At 38.0% G+C, this 21,423-nt stretch overlaps 1 protein-coding gene across 6 annotated transcripts in view; it reads left to right on the forward strand.

Annotated features, from left to right (window-relative positions):
• Nucleotides 1-21,423, forward strand: part of RERE (arginine-glutamic acid dipeptide repeats) — a 564,089-nt gene that overhangs the window by 358,686 nt on the left and 183,980 nt on the right. The window contains exon 1 of one of the 6 annotated variants that reach the window (XM_020974565.2): nucleotides 7,314-7,496. The exons of 4 other annotated variants lie outside the window; for them this stretch is intronic. In XM_020974565.2, coding sequence (XP_020830224.1) covers nucleotides 7,471-7,496 — 26 coding nt within the window. In that variant the 5' untranslated portion in view covers nucleotides 7,314-7,470. Of the gene's footprint in view, nucleotides 1-7,313; nucleotides 7,497-7,540; nucleotides 7,714-21,423 lie in introns of those variants that run through there. One more of the 6 variants, XM_020974570.2, reaches the window with a different exon arrangement.

The raw sequence follows: 21,423 nt of genomic DNA on the forward strand, positions 1-21,423 counted from the left end.
TTTTTATTCTGTCCCGTCCTCAAAAGTCTATTTTGCTTCTGACACTGCTTTAAACTACCCTCCCTGTCTTTCTCTTAGTCCCTTCCCCTCCTGTGTCTTTGTTGGGTAAGATGAATTACTATTCCCAACTCTGTATGTGTATATGTTTTCTGAACCAGTTCAGATATGTAAGGTTCACATGTTCCACCACCTCCTATTTCCCCCTCCATTATAAAAATTCTTGCTTATATGCTTCTTTCACGTGAGATAATTTCCTGCCTTCTTTTTCTCCATCCCTCCTTTTCCCAAGACTTCCCTGATACATGTTCCCTTCACTTCACACCCGAACAAATGCACTAGCCTTCTGGTTTGTCTCCCTGTCTAAAATCTTTGCACTCCGATCCATTTTCCATTTGGTTGTCAAAGTGATCTTCCTGAAGTAATTTCTCTATCACTCTCCCATTCTACAATGGCTATGGATTTTCTCCAGCATCAAATATAAAATCCGCTTTTCTTTCAAAGTCCTTCATAATCTGCACCTTTCCAACCTTCATCTCTCAGCTCTGAATGTTTTCTCTGGCTGTCCTCCATGCCTGGAATTCTTTCCTTCATTTCCACCTCTTTGTTTCCCTGGCATTCCTTCAAATTCAAGCTACTAAAGAAAACCTTTCCTAATCCCAGTAGTCCCTTCCCTTTGTTGATTATTTCCAGTATACCCTGTTTGTATCTTGTTCTGTACACAGTATGTTGTCACCAACATTAAAATGGGAGCTCCTTGAGAGACGGGTCTTTATCTCTCCCTCCTCCCTCTTCCCTAGCTACCTCCTTTTTCTCTGTCCCTTGTCTCCCCTCCCTCCTTTCTCTTCCCCTTTGTTCTCGTCTTTATTTCCCTCTCCCATTCCTCTCTTGCCTTCCTTCTCTCTCCAACGCCCTTGTGGTCACCCCAATGGTTTAACCCAAGTGTCAGTTTCCTTTAGGACACTCATATGTTCCATTTGTGCTGTTGTTCCTGTTTATACTTAATTGTTTGCAATGTTGCTCTTTTGCTTAATGTTGTGTCTTCCTTGAACACGTAGATTATTCTTATTCTAGTTTATTCGGTTCAACTACTGTCATTTGTTGTTGAGAACTTTATTTCTTAGTACTCTAATAAAAAATGCTGTGGGATGTTGAGGGTAGTAACTTTTTTCCATGCAGGTGAATACCTGAATGTACTTTCAAGTGTTGAATTAAAATTGAAACTTGTTTAAGGGAGGGTTGGCATTTCCTTTGTGTCATAGTCAGTTTTGTGGACCCAAAAGTGTTGTTTTCATTTTGTTAGTGTTTTGAAACAGTTTATTTGAGAACATAAAATATATTAAGAGATTACATTTAATTTATCACCTTATAAAAAAGTTAAATGGACAACTGGATATGGTAAGATTTTTTTTTCAAAGACTCTCAACCCAGAAAGTAGGAGCACCCTGTTCCATTAAAGCTCAATTGGACTAGAACATGTTCTGGGGAACCCTGACCTCAAACAGGCATATCAGTCTCTTGTTATATACACTGTGGCTCATTATACTTCTACTCTGGGTATTCTGAGGAATATTTCTTAAACTTTTGGGATATCTCTTGTCTAGTGTCTACCTAAAATTCATTAACAGGGTTCCTTCTAGAAAAATATCCAATGTGCAAAGTAGGTTATGTATAGTACAGGTATTTCCTGTACCATAGAAGAAATATTTAAAATACAAGAGACCAAAAGTGCACATTGACACCTAATGAAATCATCAAATAGTAGCACAAAACTCTTGTTATTTTTTCAGGAGCTTGATACTTAGACATTATGATAGAAAACACTGTGGGCTTATTCGACAGGTATTTTACTTCAGCCCTCTACCATCTGAGCATTTCATTTAAGATTCATAACTTCCTTCTAGCAAGTCAGGTGTGATTGGTCTCATCTTCTAGAAGTTTTTTCAGAGGCCATTCCTGCTGGCTCTCAAGACCTAGGTCCTGTAGCTCTCAAGGTATTGAACTCATATGGTTGCTGCCAAGGTTAGAAACTCCTTTTGTGTTCCAGGCTTCCTGCTTGGTCACCTGTATTCAGGGAAGAAAACACAAAGCAGAAAGAGCTGCTTTTGTTTTGATATAAAGTATCAGGCAAATATGGTTACGCTCTTCGTCTTGCCATTGCCCACAAATGTTACATTTCACGTTCAAGAGTTCTGAAATTATTTTATTTGATTATAACAATTTATAAGTCCTTTTTCCTTTGTGCTTTCTAACGTGTGTGTGTGTGTGTGTTCGTTCACTGAGATGTCCATTCTTTCCACCTCACTCTTCTTTCTCAAGTCATTAAAGTTTCTTTTTCCTTTCTTGATCCCTTAGTGAACTCTTTCAATCCTGATGTATTTTCTATTTTCAGATCCCTTCATCACTTTATCACATTGCTCATTATGTCTTGCCAAACTCCAGCCATGAAATAGTCCAACTACCTGCTTCTTCTTTTGTTCTATTTACGTGCTGCTAAACATACTGATATAACCTGGTGGTGAAGTAAATAGGAGCCCTGGACTTGCACTCTGGAAGATCTAAGTTCTGATGTAGCCTCTGGCACTTACTACCTATATAATCCTTTGCAGATTGTTTAACCTCTATGAGCTTGTTTCCCTGTGAAATGGGAATTGTAATAGCACCTACCTGTCCAGAGGTTATTGTGAGGATTAAATGAGGTGATATTTATAAAGCCCTTTGCAACCTTAAAGTGCTACGTAAATTTTACTATTACTACTACTATTACTATTGTTATTGAATTGAACCAGGAGAGGTCATGCATCTGTTCTGATGTGTCCGTTACCAATTCATGTTATTTTATCTAGTCTAATCTGATCTAGACAGTAGTAGTTCAGTGAAGCCATCTTTCAGTTTCTCTGTAATTAGTTCTTTTTTGCATTTACCACAGTGGCTTTTGTAAATCTTTTCTTCTTAGGCTTCCTACAGCAACCCTTCTTCTCCCACTCTTTCTGCTGAGGGCCTAGCCTTATACTCCACCAGCAATAGAAGCCATTTGTCTTCTTCCTTATCTCATATCACTCAGTTTCCCTCTACTATCTCTTCTTTTCTTCCTAATTTGAATGAAAAGGTATACCTTCTTTCCAGTGCCAGCCCCTCTTCTTGTAAACTCTTGTGTTTCCTGTCTTTGAAGTGATCCTTCCCCCTACTTGTCTTCTGTAGTAGATTTGTCCTCCAGTCATTCCTGACCCCCACATGCTGCTCTACCATTTTTTTCTTTTTCTAAACTCTTTTTCTCTATATACTTTTCTGTTTACTGGCTTCTTCTCTGATGCCTGCAAATATGATAACACCTCCTCCATCATTTAAAAAAAAAATCCGCACTTGATTCTACCATTCCCTGTAGCTGTCTTCCTCTGTCTGTCCTTCTCTTTTCAGAAAAATGCTATCCATACTGGTGACCTCTATGTCTTTTCCTCTCACTCTCTTCCAAATCCTTTGCAGCCTTGCTTCTGGCTTCATCATCCAACTGGAGCTTCTCTGTCCACAGTTATCACTGACCTTTCTGCTGTCTCCAAACCTTGTATATTAAAGATGAAGGAAATGATGCCACTTCAGAACTCTCTCTTTTAAAGTAATTAATGGGAATCATCCAGATCATTTTCCCCCCTGGAGAGAATGATTGCATTTATTTTAGGATATAGAGCTAAACAACACTGTAGATATTATTACAACTTGTCTTTGTTCTATGCATTTTAGCTTAAAAATAGTTTTGTTTGTGTACTTTTTTGTTTTATATCACAATCATTCCTCAGTATAAACTGTCCCTTGTTCTGTACTCAATTGGCAATTATCCTTTATTAAAAATATTTTTATCTATGTTTTTTGAAGTGATAAAACTGAGTCTGAGATGTTACGTGAGGAAGTGATAGACATTGTGCTAAGTTCTGGAAATAGAAAGTTAAAAAGTTTTTGTTCTCAAATAGCTCATTATCTATTGGGAGGAGACAATATACAAACACTTACATATTATCAAGCTATATACAGGATAAATTAGAGATAATCTACCAAGGGAAGGCACCAGAATTAATGAGTGGGAATGGAGGGGGTCGGGTATGGAAAGTTTTCCTATAGAAAGTAAGATTTTAAGTGGGGCTTCAAGGAAGCCAGGAGGCAGAGATGAGAAGGGAAAGTATTTCAGGCATACAGGACACTAAAAATGTCCAGTCTACATTAAGGTGTAAAAAGCCTAGGCATAGCAGAGGGTACTAAGGGCTTTGACTTTTATAGTTGATCCTTGAGGTTGGTGAGGGGGGAATGACACTGTCAGCCTTGACTTTGAGAAGATAATTTTGACATCTAAGTGGAGGTTGGACTTCAGTGAGCAGAGACCAACCAGCAGCCTGTTGCCAGTAGTTCTTGCCTGAGAAGATGAGGGCCTGCCCCAGAATGGTGGTGGTGTCAGAGGAAAGAAAATGGTGTAGTGAAGGGATGTTACGTAAATAAAACCAACAGGCCTTGGTAATAGATTGGATGTAGATGTGAGAGAGAGTGAGAGGTTGAAGATTGACTGGGAGAATGATGGTGCCCTCAACAGAAATGGGGAAGTTAGGAAGAGGGGAGGTGAAAAATTCTGTTCAGATTTAGATATGTTGGGTTTAGAAAGTCTACCTGACATCCATTTCAAGATGTCTAAGAAGCAGTTAGAGATGTGAGACTAGAGGCATGGGAAAGAAGTTAGGCCTGGGTTAGTGGAGATGTGAATCATAATTATTAAATCTAGAGGAGCATATAATATCACTAAGTAGAGGGAGAACAGAAATGGTCCCAGGTCAGAGCTCTGGGTTGGCCTCCCATCTTTAAGGTGCGTAACTTGGGTGAAGATCCATCAAAGGTGTCTTAGGACTGGTCATAAAAGTAAGCAAAAATCAGAAGAGACTTTTTATTGGGCAGTTAGGTAGTGCAGTGCATAGAGTGCCCAGCCTAAAGTCAGGAAGATGAGTCTTCCTGAGTTCAAATCTGGCCTCAGACACTTACTAGCTGTGTGACCCTGGGCAAGTCACTTCACCCTCTCTGCCTCAGTTTCTTCATCAGTGAAATGAGCTGGAGAAGGAAATGGCAAACCACTCCAGTATCTTTGCCAAGAAAACCCCAAGTCAGGTCATGACAGAAATGACTAAAAAGAACAGTATAAAAGTCAGCAAAGAACTAGAAGAGAGTTTCAAGAAGGAAAATGTGATTGACACTGTAAAAGGCTGCAGAGAGGTTAAGAAGTATAATGATTGAGAAAAGGCCATTACCTTCAACAATTAAACAGTCAGTAGTAACTTTGGAGACAGCAATTTTAGTGGAAGAATGAGGTCAAGAAGTTTGACTATTCAGAAGAATGTGAGAGGAAAGGAAATGGAAGCATATGGTATACATGGCATCCTCTAGGACTTCAGTCACAAAAGATATACGATATAGGTTAGTGGGACTGGAGCATGCAGGGAGAGTTTTTTGTGGACAGGGGAGACATGAGAACGTTTGTAGGTAGTGGCGAAGCAGTCAGGGAGAAATTGAAGATGTGAGCGTGTGAGGATGATATAAGGGACAGTCCGCTGCAGAAGATGGGATGGAATAAGATCACTTGTTCATAGAGGGCTTTGTTTTGGCAGGAAGGGCCACCTCATAGGAGATGCTGTGAATTAAAAGAGAGTGGCTCACATATTGGTGCAGTGAGATGAGGAGAGGATATCAGAGAGCTTACAGCAAATGGCTTCATTTCCCCCCCCACTAAAACATAAGGCATGATTCTCGATGGGGTTTGGATGATTTGCCCTTCATCACACATTGAGGAAGTCTCAGAAGCAAACTGCTTTTGGGCATAGAATCCATGTATTTCCTAAGATATCTATACCCTAGGTCTCTCTTTTCAAGGTTGAGGCAGCTAGGCGACCCCGTGGATAGAGCTGTGGACCTAAAGTCAGAAAGATGTGACACCAGTACAATAAGGTAGCTAGGTGACTGGCCCTGGAGTCAGGCAGAACCAAGGTCAAATCCAGTGTCAGACACTTACTAGGCTGTGTGACCCTATGCAAGTAACTTCACCTCTATTTGCCTCCGTTTCCTCATATGTAAAATGGGGGTAATAATAGTATTTACCTATCAAGATTGTTGTGAGGATCAAATGATATAATATTTGTAAAATGCTTAGCACAGTGTCTGGCATATATTAGGCCCTATGTAAATGTTAGATATTGTTGTTATATTATTATTATTGTTATTGTTATTGTTATCATTATCATTCTCTACTCCTGGATTTTCTGCATCAGAAGGAACTGAACTTTTGAGATGATGAATTTGATCCTGATCGCCATTCAGTATACTAGCATATGCCATCTATAATGGTCTTGAACCATCTTATAGTATAGGCAGCCTGGTTTAGTGTACAAAATGCTGCTGAATTTGGAGTCAGGAAGACCTAGGTTCAAGTCTCACTTCAGTTTTTTCATTTGTGTAATGTAGTAGTAATGCCATAGGACGTTTCTGAGAATCAAATGAAATAATGTCTCCAGAGGCTTTGCAGATCTTACTGTCCTGTAGGAATATTAGTATTGGCTCTTATTTGAGTATATTGGCAATCGTTAGCATGGTGACTTTCCCTAAATTGTGTGGTCTTTTGCTAAATGCCTGAAATAAAGGACAAGTTGCTAAACAGAGCATCCCTTTGTTCCTTTGTAAAATGGGAATTATAACATTTGCACTGACAGCCTCGCTAGGTAGTCTGAGGAGGAGAGCACCTGGTAAACCTTGGAGGAACTATTTCAATTAGAATCGCTATTACAAGTTCTGAAAGCCTTCCAAAAGAATGTGGCTGGATTTTTATGTGGTTTATTTACTGACACTTTTTAGCATGTCCTGTGATATTTGTTTTTTTGCTGAAAAATAACAACATATAAAAACACTATGGTAAAGTCATCTATTTCTGTATCTTTGATTCTTGTGGACTTTTCAGAATTGGGATGGTCTCTGTTTCAAATGTCTCTTGATTGCTACAGCTGCCCAATGCACTCTCCCCACTGCTCTGCCAGCAAGAAATTACGGAAAAGCCTCTTGATGACTAGGTTGGATGTTCCCCATGCTGTTGGCTGTCTTAGAACCCCTCACAGCGGCCCCACTTCCCTGCACACTAGCTTGGTATGCAGGGAGAAGCTGCAGAGTCTGCTGGCTGTGCTTTATTTACGGAAACAGCAGGGTTGAGATTGATTGCGGTGAGAGACAGTGTATGGATGAGGGAGGGTCACAGCACATGCTCAGTCCTGTCAGTCTGGGGGGAAGTTTCTGCGTTCTGCGTGAAGGCTTAGGTCATAGCACAAGCTCAGTGAAAGCTCTCTGAGGTCTCTCAGACTGCATGTGCCTCCATTTTGAGTTGTTAGAGTAGAAAAAGGCAGAGTTTTAGCAGTAAGTAGAGGTTCAGGAATACAGCTAGATCCACAAGAGCGGCTGTTAGGCATGGATGATCCATTCAGCCCCTGCAGGTAGGCTACTTTACTCTGGCCTCACCCAACCGGGATGGCTTTTGCTGCTGTTTCTGACTTCTGAAAATGTTTATGAAATCATCTCATTATTCATAATGCATGTTCCTAAGAACCTTTAATACATACCAGCCTAGCTGTGCAGGTGGTTTCTGAATGCATGAAGAGCAAGCCTGAAAGAACTGACCCTGTTCAGAGATGCATGGAGCAAATGCAGAATGTAAGGCCATGTGAATTACCCTCCCTCCCACCCTCCCTTCTTCCCTTCTTCCCTCTTCTCTGCTTCCCATCTCCTTCCCCTGCCCCTTGTTATGCTCAGTATGCATGGGTCCAGGTTTGTTGCCTGCCTTCAGGGAGCTGTAGGTCTAATCTGCAAGATGCTCTGTTCCCTGTCGCTATTAAGGAATGTTTGGGCCTTTGAGAGACTGCTTGGACAATATTTTAGGGAGGATGCTAAGTAGTCTGCTACTGGTTACTTGGAAGATGGGTGGAAACTTGCTTTGATTGAATATCTTTTCCTAGAGGAAATTATAGTTTCTGTGATATTTTTCTGAAGCATAGAGAAGCAGGTAGCATGTACATTTTGCTCCTCGGTTGTTACTCAGATGCAGCAAATAGTTGTAGAATTTCAACAATGCCATTTCACAGTTGTCAGTTTCCTTTAAGGGAAACTTGTTGTGTTTACATGTGTCTATGCTTTGCCAGACTTTGATAGGCAAAAATAGGGTGAAAATGTTTGTCAGTTCTAAAATCATAGGCATTTAGAACAGGAATGAACCTTAGAAATAACCTAACCCCTTCTTTCATGGATGAAGAAATTGAGGCCCAGAAAAGAACAATGACTTGGTCAAGGTCACACAGTAGTGAGGGGAAGAGCAAGGACACTAGCTCATATCTTCTGACTCCAAATTCAGTGTTCTTTGCCCTGCACTTTAACTGCAGTATCCTAGACTCCGTGGGTTTATGAAAAACTGCTCTTGTGTTGATTAGTAGTCAGGTGGATTGGTTTACATTGTGAAGGTCTGGGTCAGGGATGGGAAAGCTGCAGCCTCAAAGCCACATGTGGCCCTTGTGGTCCTTTGACTGAATCCAAACTTCATAGAACAAATCACCTTAATCAAAGGATTTATTCTGTAAAACTTGAACTCAGTTGAAAGGCTGCATTCGAGGACCTAGAAGGCCACAGGTGGCCTCTTGGCTGCAGGTTCCCCACCCCTGGTCTAGGTGGTCATTCCTTCATAGTAGAATATGTGAGTCCTAGTAATCATAGGGGTTGAGTTTTGCCATTTCTTTTGCAGTTTTTGTGCAAGCAAAAGCACAAGTCTGGCCTGGGGAAAGGTAGAGACCTGGGTAGAACCTTATTCAGAATGAATCTTTTGCTTTCTAGAAATCATACTGATAAAGTGCTTTGCAAACCTTAAAGTGCCACATGAATTAGCTTTCTTCATATTGTCATTATTAGTTATTATTATTACCAACATTTTTTAGAGGTGGCTCCAGGAAATATTTTTGTAAGGTTAGTTTTAGTACTTGGTCACAAAGGATATATAGGCTTAATGTCACTTTGAGTACACTGTAGACCTCTATTTGAATTCTGGTTTAGAAAGGAAATAATAATGATTTTTCCCCACTTCCTCTTACTTTTTTACTGCTCATTTCCAGCCCTCTGCCTCTAGGTGAATGTTTGGAAGTGAAGTAAAAATTATGAAGCCATATTGGAGCTTTGAAATAGTTTTTAAAATAATTTAGTTTTACAGTCATTAATGGAAATCTCTTCTGTATTCCCCACAGTGATCCCCTCTTTATAATGAAGAAAAAAAGTTTAGCAAAACCAACTGACCCGGTGTCCTTGTCTGATTGTGTATGTTTTCCTTCCCCGTTGTCCCCTACCCAACAGTGGAGATATATGTTCTCAACTTTGCACGGATGAGATTTTCTATACTAGACTTTCAACTGGAATTATATTTGAAAGATTGAAGCAACACATGCACTTAAAAAATATCTCTATATCTCTTTTATCATCCTCTTTTCTTTATGCCTCTAACCACCAAATGAAACAAAAACAAAACCATCATCTCTATAGTGAGAAATTTGAGCAGCCTTACCTTCTTAAGCTTGAGTTGCTTCCTGTTCCATCCTCAGTGCCTCAGGTAGGATGTTTTATTTTGGTGGCAACTTAAATTGTGGTATGTACTGTTGAGAATTTTGAAGATATTCATGAGAAACTAGGGCTCTAGGATATCATCATTTGGGATTGGAATTAGAGAAAGGTTTGTTTGTTAATACAGTGTTATAAGGTATTTCTGTTTCGTAATAAGCTTATCCATTTTAAAGAATTGTATTGTGATACAACTGAATTGTTTTAAGAGCTTTGCTTTCCTCTTACTATAGAATATTGCTTCTAGCAATACCTACATTGTTATGCTGTAGCACTTTTCCTTTTTGCCTGTCCATGAACTTGAGGACAAGTGTCTTTACCATGAAGATTAAGGCCATAAGAACTCAGGCTTATAGCTCCTGTTGATAATTTAGTTAGTAAGTTAATATCTAATATTTCATTGGCCCCCTTAAGCCTTAATGAGTTAAACCAAAACTAAGCAAAACCTAAAATAATAGTAACAGAAATGGTAAAATTAAAATACCAAAAGCAAATATAGACTTTGCAATGGAAGTATTTTATAAGCTATGTCCTCCAATTTTAGTACCTAAAGCTTTTGTTAAGATGAATACTATTACTAACTCAGTGATTAAAATATAAACTTTAGCATAGAATTCCATTGAGAATGGGGGTGTTACATGGTTCTTGGTACTTTGACCCAGCCTTGGCCTAGAACTAATTTTGTTTCACTAACAATATAGAATCAGTACACAGAAGGTTTCAGTGACATGTTTAAGGCTTAGTGTAACATTTACAGCTATTTAAAAGGGGATAAGCCAACTTTGGAGATAGTGAGTCCACTTTTTACTTTAGACATCTTCAAACAAAGACTGCACAGCCACTTGGCGACTATGTTCTAGTGGGATTCTTGTTCAATTGTGGGTTGGAATCGAATGGTCTTTGAAGTACATCCAACCCTGAGATTTGGTGATCTTGTAATTTTGGGGAGTAGAACTTACTCTGCACCTGGTATATGGGAACTATTTTCAGAGAGCTACCCTTCACGTTTATGGTACTTTAAATTAATCGTAATCATTAAATCTGTCTCTTGTCAAATTTATATATACTTGTCGTACAAAGAAGATGGTCATTTACGCCCAAGTGAAACAGAATGGGAGTATCATCAGGCTCCTTAATGCTTCTGGATTAAGTCTTTTTGTTTACCTTCATGTGCTAAGTGTGGAGTTGTGATACTAAGGTCAGATATGAGGGATGTTATTTGGGGTGATATGCAAATTGAATGCAAGAGGTTGTTCTTTTGGCTTATACCCCATTTCTTGTGTTCCAGGGGACCAGGAAATATTGCTGTCTGTAGGAAACAAATGCTTTATACGTTGTAGTAATTTAATATTTGCTTAGCTTAATTGAAATTTTTGCTATTGTTCCATTTATACATAAAAATAAAAGTAACATTTTATAAAATTAGCTTTTCTGAAAGATTTTTTAAAATCTAAATTCTGAATCTGAGAATTAAAACTACCTTTTGAATCTTTTTTTTTAAAGTATCTAACTATAGATTTCACTTTGTGACAATTTGTGTAAGACATTGAATGTTATGTTTTTTCTTTTAATTTTGTATCTTCTTTTATTTTCCCTGTTAAGAGAGAGCTTTTTAACCTCTCCCCCCCCTTTTTTTTTTACAGCTGGTTGCAGTACAGATAAGCTTTTGGAAAATAGAAGGAGGAATGACAATTTTGATGTGTTTTCCTCTCAATTTTCCCTGTCTCTACTGTATTTCATATCTATGAAGAAGAATAAATTTGGGCTGTCTTGAGAAACTGGTACACACAAAACCTAAAATTATTCTATTCAGCCCATGTTACTCTATATCTGTTTATTAAATTTTTTCATTATCCTACCTCAGCTCCCTTTTACTTCCCCATGCTATGTTTGGCTTTGGAGTTTTCTCCCTCTCATTTTTCTTCCAACCTCTATAATGAGGTAAAATATATCCCATAAAATAAGTTCATAGATCTACATCTGGATGAGACCTGAAGAGAGGAAGTAGATATTATTGGGTAAAATGAAATATGGTGATTATCTGTGGATTTCTTTTTAAAATCACAGAATTTCAGAGTTGGTAGGGACTTTATGGACCATACAATTAAACCCACATTCAAACTAGAATTTCCTTTATTAGTTTCTGAACAAATGATCATCAGACTTTGCCTAAAGACCTATAGTGAGGGGCAGCTACGTGGTGCAGTGGACAGAGCACCATCCCTAGATTCAGGAGGACCTGAGTTCAAATCCGGTTTCAGACACATAACATTTACTAGCTGTGTGACCATAGATAAGTCACTTAATCCCATTGCCTAGGCGCCCCCCCCCAAAAAAAAAGACCTATAGTGAGGGCGGGGCGGGAAGGAAGCCACTAAGACAAGACAACATATACTTTTGGAGAGATCTGATGAATAGAAAGTTTTTCCTTCTTTGAGCTAAAATTTTCCTCTTTACAACTTGAACACATTGTAGCAAATGGTCTGTGTTCTACATGATAGCCTTTGATTACTTGAGAGTAGCTATCTTTTCTTCTCCAACTTAATATTTTCAACTTATCCTCAAATGACATAATCTGGAGCTCCTTAACTATTCTGATCAGTTAGAATATTTCTGTTGTCTGTCAACATCCTTTCTCCCCCATTTTTCACTAATCAAGCACTGGCTACTGTGTGCCTAACACTGAGCATATGGAGAAAACAATGAAATGGCCTTGCTTTCAAGGACCTTACATTCTGTTGGGGAAGACATCTATTTCTATAGTACAAATATTAGGAAACACATACATATGTACATATAAAGGAAAGAATAGGAAAAGAGGTAGACACTAACAGCTGGGAAATCATGCAGGGTCTCATATAGCAGGTGACTCTTAAGTTTTGAAGAGAGTTAGTGGGCATGAGAAGAAAGGATATTCCAGACATGGGAGATGGTACTGGCAGTGATGATTGCCATATGAGAGAAGGAAACTCAGACCAATGTGGTAGGAGTATCAGGTGCACTAACAGGAGTACCATTGAATAACCCTGGACAAATGGCTGAGACGGATTCCTGGAGCCAACAGGGAGCTGCTGGAGCTCACTGAACAGGGGGATGACATCCTCAGAAAATTAGTTATATTCGTTTAGTCCAAATTAGTCATTTCCAAGTTGACAGACATTTATTAAGTACCACCTATGGGGCTGGTGCTGTTCTAGGTGCTGGGATACAGTGTAAACTAACTGAGACTGCTGTTGCCCTAAAAGAGTTTGTATGCTGTGTTTGGAAAGTTTTTAAACACAGTACGATACAGATACTTTGCCTAGTATGCAAATTCAATACAAAATTAATCAAAAAAGGGAGGATGAATTTGCTCACATATTATAATTTCTGGGACCCTTCCGATGTGAGCCCAAAGTCATCCAAATAATTTCACTTGGGATGATTTAAAGGCCGTAACTAAATAGTAAATTTTCTGACTTTTCCTGGAATTATGGTTGGTAGGGGTTAAGTTTCACCAACATATTCTCTAATTGGTCACGTTGACAAATCATATATTGAGAATTTCTTTTGGAACTGGAAAAAGAAATTATTTCATAAAAAGTATACCAATACGTAGGGGCATGAGATCTGCAAATACTGTTGCTGACCCCATTCCTCTAATGTATTACATTGTTATCCTTTTCTCAAAATTATTTTTAAGAAAGAAATTTTCTTTCAGTACCTGCAAATGTGATGTGTTTGGTCATGTATGTACGTATGTATGTATGTGTATACACACACAAACCATTCTTACTCATACCTCTTCTGCATAGTAATACCCATACTTGTAAGTGTCTTTCTCCCTCCTTCCTCACATGGTTGCACTGAAGAGAAGTATGGAGGTGATCAGGTTTTTGAAAATATTTTGAAAATTTTGAAAATAAATCCCACGGACTTCCCAGCAGGAACTTTAGTTCTTTTAGACTTTTAGCGATATGTGGCAGATATGATATTTATTCTGTTTGCAAATGGTGAAGTTCTGTCTCAATATTAATGATTGGTTGCACAGTGTATAGTGCTTTGGGCCTGGAGTCAGGACAACCTGAGTTCAAATCCAGGCCCAGATGTTTACTAGCTGTGTGGCCTTGAACAAGTCATTTATCCTCTGGTTGCTTCATTTTCTGTGTAAAATGGGAATAATAATAGTACCTACTTCTGAGGGTGGTTGTGAGGGTCCAATGAAATCATATCCAGTACAAAGCACTTAGCACAGTGCCTAACACATTGTGGGGGCTGTATAACTGCCTATTCCCTTCCTTTCTCCCCCTTTCCACCCCCCGTTGTAGAAAACCTGCAGAATTTCTGGCAAAAAGATTAACTTAGGAATTGGTTTTCCTCAATGTGAGAGCAAAAATCCCATTTTGGCTTTTTTTTTTTTAATATGGGAGAGACATTAGTTTACTATCATTAGCGAAATAAACCATAAGTAGTAGAAATATCCAGAGATGTAGGCAGTGAGCCTAAAGTATCATGGATTAGCATGGAACTCGATTGATTTTTTTCTAAGTTATGTAATTGAGGATAGCAGACTTATTTTGGGACTTGGAGGCTCCTTGATTGTAGATGGATGTTTTTTCTATAGATGTAAATCTTTCCGTGCTTTACTAGATGATGTTCATGAGATATAGTGCATGCAGATATCTGTCAGTTTCTGATAATCAGTCACTCTTGAAATTAGGTTGTTCTTCAAATAACAGACATAGACGGTCCATCCCTGGGTCCTTAATTGATAGCCTTTTGTGGCAGCAAATGAATCTGGATTCTTGAATGCTATGATAGGCCCAGCCAAGAGTGAAGATAGCCAGTTTGAGAAATATATTAGAAAACATTTAACCATTGGTGCATATTGCAGGTGACTCTTTTTGATCTTAATATTTAGTGGGTCATGGATTTATTATATTCATCTTTATTCTGACCCTGATTTCCTATTTCATTTCTCTTCTATTTACTTCTTATGCTTAAAAGTCATATTTACTATGTTGTGTGGTACCAGTGAGATTCTTACAGCTCATTTCTGAGTAGATCTGTAGAGGTATATGAATATAAATTCACATATCCTACAGCAGATGTTTCCCATGTGCCTTCCCAGCATGGTAAGATGGACCTAGGAATCAGAAGACCAGGCTTCTTATGTTGCCTGTGGCATTAATTTATCATATGACCTTGGGGAAATGATGTAATCTCTTTTTCTCAGTTTCCTCATTTGTAAAATAAGAGTATTGGATTTAATCATGTCCTGGCTCTAACTTGTAAGATTAATTTCAACAGACATTTATTAAATATCTACTATCGGTACAATTCTGTGAATATATGAATGATGGATGAGTTTTGTTGCTCGAAGATATTTAGTTAGGCTTTTTGGTTGTTCCTTCCCTCTGTCATGAGTAACATTCTTACTAAAACTTTTCCATCAGAGTACTCAGATGCTGTAATTAAAGTACTTGTTAGCACATTGGAGTTTTTAGTGGCTTCTTGAAAAGGGAAGACTTTCTTTCTCTCCCCACCACGGGACTATTTATAGAATGAAGAGTAGCAAATTAAAAATCCTTTGTTCTCCAGCCTGAACCTCAGGGTTGAGTAAGATTCTGATCATTTTGAAAAGGTTAATGTTGCCATTTTTTGCCTTTTTAATGAGCTTGTTACACATGATTCTAAATCTAGCAAACTTCTCAGTAAACACTTCTACAAATAACCAGATAGCATCTATAGAGTACTATTTTCTTGATAGTACTTAGCACTTCTGCAGCTACCCCAGCATCAGTCGTAGAAGGTCTGACTTGCAGTTTAAGAACCAGAGGTGTAGTTAAGAAAAAAGGGTGGTTGTATGATGTCTTCCATCATACAGTCTACCTGCTATGGAGCAGGGGTGAAGACAGTGTGGTCACACCAGCTTGGTCATGGTGGGCCTGTTTGTTTGTCTTTGAGATTCTTTGTTGGCTTGTGAATGAACCAGAGGCCAAAGTGTTACTAGCAGACAGTATCTCTAGATTCTACAGAGTGGCTTTGTTAGATTATAATACCACCATTCTTCCATCCCATAATTACTATCTGCTTTAGGTACATTTTCTTTAAGCCCTGGCAGAGTCCAGGTGTCACAATGGAAAGATCTCTGGTTTATGTAATTGGAGGTAGTGGCTGCACCCCTTGGCTTTGCTCTTATGTATGGTTTCATTACTAGTCTTGACTTAGAACATACTACTTAATCTGTTTGGGCTTTAGCATCCTTGTTTATAAAATGAGATTATTGGATTAAATTAGTTTAAAGTCATTTCCAGCCCTAAATGACTAGTAAGGTCTCTTCCATGTGTAAAAATTTTAATCATGCCCCTCCTTTATATGCAGTTTTAGGGTCTTCCTCTTAAGCAGTTTCAGTTATTCCTGCAGGGTTATTTGATATCCTGGGTGAACAACGAGTGAAGGTTTGACATAATACTTAACTGATTTCTTATTTCTTTCTTTAGTTTGCCTCTTCTCTGGTGGAACTGATGACAGTGTGCTCATTTTCCCCATTAGTCCTTTATTGAAAGGGTAGTAGCCAAGCATTCATCCTATTCCTTGTCTCAAGATTCTTCACGAGAAGCCTTTCTTGGATTAGTGCTCCTGTTTTCTGTATTGCTATGGACACTTCTGCCTTTTTGTTATTCAGTTGCAGGCTTCCAGCTCCTTTCTGTCCAGTCCCTGTTTACTTCATAGAATACAACGTTTCTATGGCAACAGGTTACTTTTCAAAGGGAACATCTTGTCATTTTATTTAATCCACTGCAGCTGAAGAGGAGTGAAATATTAAGTTGTTGTTGCTATGGATACTGCTTTGTTGCATCAATTTCTTTTGTATCCAATTTCATAAATGTGGTGTTGAGGTTTTTCTTTTGGGGAGGGGGACACTTTGAATAAATAAAGTGACTTACTATTAGTATTGTAATTGCTTCTTTACCAATGTAATTTGACTTTTGGAGATGTTAAATATTTTAGCCTCTACAGCAGGGATTTGTACACTTCAGATTTCTGCTTCAGCTATCAAACAAACAAATAATAATAATAATAAATAAAAAATCCTCCTGAAGTGCATTGTCTACATAATGGCAGTGACATAGGTCAGAGGTTTCAAACTCAAGGCCTTCAGAATTCCAGAGTGTGGTCCACCAGATTAAAATATAATTGGGAAATGTTTAACAAAATAAATTGGAATACAGTAGATAATGTTAACCTTACAGTATGCTGCCTGCAGAAATCCCTTTCTTTTTGAATTTGACACCACTGGCAAGGAACTCTTTGATGAAGAAACTATACCTTTATCCTTGATCCTTGGTTGCTTGGCCCCTCCTTTGCCACTTGTAGTTTTAGAGAATTACTCAGAATGTGAGAGTCTGGGTGACTTACTCAGGGTCAGACAACCAGGGTGGGTCAGAAGCGCATTTAAACTCAGGTCTTCCTGGTTGCAAAGCCAGCTCCATAGACTGTATGGCATTACATAACAATCCAGAGAAATCCCCTTATTACCAGTTAAAGGTATTGACATTATTCTTAAGTTTTCTATTACTTCATGACTCAAAAAAAAAATTGAGTAATGACCCAGCAACAAAAATTCATAAAGAAAACAGAGAGAGAGAGAGATTGAGATTTTTATATTCACGTTACTTGGATTCCTTGAAAGAACTGTGATTTCATTAGTATGTTGCTTTATCCATTTGTGTGTATGCAGTATTACATTTCTTTCACATTTCTTTCCTGTTTCATGAGTTGGGCATTGAAATGAAGTTTAACAGTTTTTAAATTTGATTTTTAATTTTTTTCAAGTAACATACATTTATTTTCTCTCCCTCTTACGCATCTCCTGGGGGAAACTGGGAGAGGAAAAACAGGACCCTTCTAACAAATACACATAGTTAAGCAAAACAGATTAGCACACTGACCATGTCCAAAAATGTATGTCTCATTCTGCATCTTGAATCTATTGATTTCTGTAAGGAGGCAGTCGTCGCCCTCAGTCTTCTTCAATCGATGGTTATTGGATTGATCAAAATTCTTAAATGTTTTGGTTGTTTGTTTTTATAAAGTTATTGTTGCTGTGTAAATTTTTTTTTTCTGATTTGGCTCATTTGACTTCATCTTTTCATACTTGTCTTCTCAGATTTCTCTGAAATTATTTCCCTTTCTCCCTTCCTTCCTTCCTTCCTTCCTTCCTTCCTTCCTTCCTTCCTTCCTTCCTTCCTTCCTTCCTTCCTTCCTTCCTTCCTTCCTTCCTTCCTTCCTTCCTTCAATATATCATAATTTCTTTAGCCATTCCCCAATTGATGGCGGTACCCTTTTAGTTTCCAGTTTATTGCCACCACAAAATGAGCTTCTATAAATATTTTTTTACATTTGGGTCCTTTTCTCTTTCTTTGATCTTTTTGGAGTATTGGCTTCTTAGACGTAGTTAGAAATTGTTTTACAGAATGGCTATACCAATTCACAGCTATAGTTAGCTTCCTTGTTTTCCTGCTAACCCTCCTATTGTCATAATTTTTATTTTTATTTTCACCAGCCTGATAGGTGTGAGGTGCCTTAATTTTAATTTCTCTAATTTTTAGTTATTTGAAACATTTTTTTCCCTTTGGTTATATTGTTAGTGTAGATTTCTTCCTTTGAAATCTGCCTATTTATATCCAATCTGTTGTTGTGACCTGTCGTTTTTATCTTTATAATATCTCCCATGAAAGCTCCCCTTTTTCCTCTGACCCAGCCACCACCCTAATATAAGCTATTCTCATCTCACAGCTGGACATAGGTTGCTGGTTGGTCTTCCTGCTTCAGTTTTCTCCTCACTCTAGTTCATCTTCTATTCATCTGTCAAAGTGATATTTGTAAATCACAGGTTTGACCATGTCACCACCTACTCTAAAATCTCCAGTGGCTCCCTATCACTTCCAAGATTTACATTCAAAATCATCTGCTAGTCTTACATAGATGCATATGAATTTGTATGTCTACATATGAGTATGATTATAGCTATCTAAGTATATTTGCATGTATGTGTGTATATATGTGTGTGTATGTATGTAGACTTCTTAGGAGAAGGGGAGAAGAAGGAGGAGAGAAAGAACAAAGTAAAAAGTGCACAGCAGAGAACAGAAGAAAACTTACAAGGAAGTAAAGATGGACAGCTCTGAACATAATCTGTAGTTATTTATTATATAGGTTTTCTTGACATGGAAGTTTATTGCCATATATTTTGAATCCTCTCTTATGTTCTGCTGTGCACATGACAATGCTTTTTTCTTTTTTTTGTTTTGTATTTAAGTTTATATTTCTTTTTCTTTTCTTATTGTGTATTTAAGTTTTTAAAAAATTAAAGAAAATTTTAAAAAAATCTGATTACCCCCTTACTTCCCTCCATTGGCTGTGAGTGACCTGGAATCACTGGGCACTTGCCTCCTTGCTATTCCTCACATATGACACTCCATCTCTTGATTCTGAGTGACTGTCCCCCATCCCTGGAATATTCTCCTTCCTGGCTTCCCTTGACTTCCTTCAAGTCTCACTTAAAATTCTGTCTTTCTGTTGTCTCTCTACATCTCCCCTTTAAATGCTAGTGCCTTACCTCTGTTGAGTATTTCCAATATTTAGCTTGTTTGTACACAGTTATTTGCATGTTGTATCCACTGTTAGATTATAAACTTCTCAAGAGCAAGGAACCTCTTTTGCCTTTCTTTGTATCCTTAGTGTTTAGCATAATGCTTGGCATGTCGTGCTTAGTAAATGTTTATTGACTGAGATATCTTTTGTTCATTTGTCAATCAAAAATAACTATTATTTTTATACATTTCAATCTATTCTGAGATTTTTTTCCTTGTAGCTTCCTACAAAGATTTTTTTCTTCTTATTTTGTCTACATCAGTTTTGTTTTTATAAAAATTTTAATTTTATATAATATTGTCCATTTCATCTTTTTTTTTTTTTGCCTCCCTCTCCTTTGTACCCCATGTTTGGCTATAAACTCTTCCCCTATCCATGGGTCTGAATGGCACTTTATTTCTTGCTTCTCTTCTTTATTTATGTTATCCTTTTTGTCAAAGTATGCATTCATTTGGAGCTTATCCTGGTATAGAATGTATTCTAAACCTATTTCTGACAGATACCTTTACATTTTTTTTTCTGGCATTTTTTGATAAGAAGTGAGCCTGTGCTCTAGTAGCTGAGGTCTTTGAGTTTATTAAGCACTAGGTCACTGTATTCCTTTCTTTTTGCATGCCGTATACCTAATCTGTTCCACTGATCAACCTCTGTTTTTAACAAATACTAAGTTGAATTGACAATGAATGCTTCATAGTATAATTTGGTATCTAGTACTGTTTGGCCCCCTTCCTACTTTTTTTCCCTTATTTCCCTTGAGATTCTTGAAGCTTTTAGTCCATTTTTCAGTGTGCCTTAGTTGAATATAATTTTAGTGCATTGTGGTCAATCAAAGAGGTTTCTATTTGGCTACATTTGTGAGGCTTTAATGCTTTGATATAAGATCGGTATTTGTCAATTAACATTCAGTACTGGGAAATAAGTATACTCATTTCTGTTGCCATTGAATAATAGCCACAGGTGTATCATGTCTAACTTTTCTAAAATTCTGTTGATGTCTTTAACTTTTCATTCCCTTTCCCCTTTTTCTCCCCCTTCCCCTTCCTGTCCCCCCTCCCCTGCCTTCCCCTCTTTTGTTAGTAGTTTTAATCATTTCTTTTGTATTTCATTTCATAATATTCTCATACCTTTTTCCCCTCCACTCCCATTTCCCACTTTATAAAAAATAGCAGAGCATGAAAGAAATAATGTGTTCTGCACTAAGTAGCTTTATGAATGAGTGCAAGCAGTATCTCCCCCCCCCCCCTCTTCTTCAAATGTCAACAGGATCTTAATTTTTTTTCACACCTTTAAAATATGTTTTCATATTTGACCCTTCAAGGGTTCGGGTTTGTTTTGCTCATGACTAATTTCTCCCTGAATGTACCCTCCTTCTTTTTCTTTTCCCCCTCCCTGCTCCCTTCTGTTTTTCTGTTGAGTTCAATGTATTTCTGTACCAAATTCTTTCTGTGTCTCTGTGTATTTTTTGACCGGTTCTGGTAAAAATGACATTCCAGTGGTGGCTGCTGCCTCTACCCATTCCTCAATCAGTTAGTTAGTAAGCATTTGTTAAACACTACGTGCCAGGCAACGTGTGCAAAGTACACTGGGGATCAAAGAAAGTCAAAACACAGTTCTTACCCTCAAATAGCACACAAGAATCTATTTTTTAATTATTATTTTTGTGTGTGTGTGGGCTAGGCAATGCGGTTAAGTGGCTTGCGCAGGGTCACACAGCTAGTAAGTGTTATGTGTCTGAGGCCGGATTTGAACTCAGGTCTTCCTGAATCCAGGGCCAGTGCTCTATCTGCTGCTTCACCTAGCTGCCCCAGTACACGAGAATCTAATGTTCATTCCTTTTTGGTTTTATAGTTTCCTACTTAAACACACAAATGTTATGTGATATAATACATTCCCCTATTTTCCTCTAATGTATTACTTTTGTTCTCTAATGTATTACTTTTCCTCTCCTTCCTTGTCATATCATCTTCAAAACATAATAAAAAACAAAACAAAACAAAAAACGCTTCCAGGTCCTGTTTCTTATATAACTCTTTCAGTGATTAATCAGTTCATACTTATTAAGCATCTGCTATGTGTCAGGCACTGGGCTAAATTCTGGGGGTACAAAAAGAGGCAAAAGGCAGTTTCTGCCCT

Source organism: Phascolarctos cinereus, unplaced genomic scaffold (assembly GCF_003287225.1).
Source record: "Phascolarctos cinereus isolate Bilbo 61053 unplaced genomic scaffold, phaCin_HiC Scaffold_726;HRSCAF=1367, whole genome shotgun sequence".
NCBI classification, from domain to species: domain Eukaryota; kingdom Metazoa; phylum Chordata; class Mammalia; order Diprotodontia; family Phascolarctidae; genus Phascolarctos; species Phascolarctos cinereus.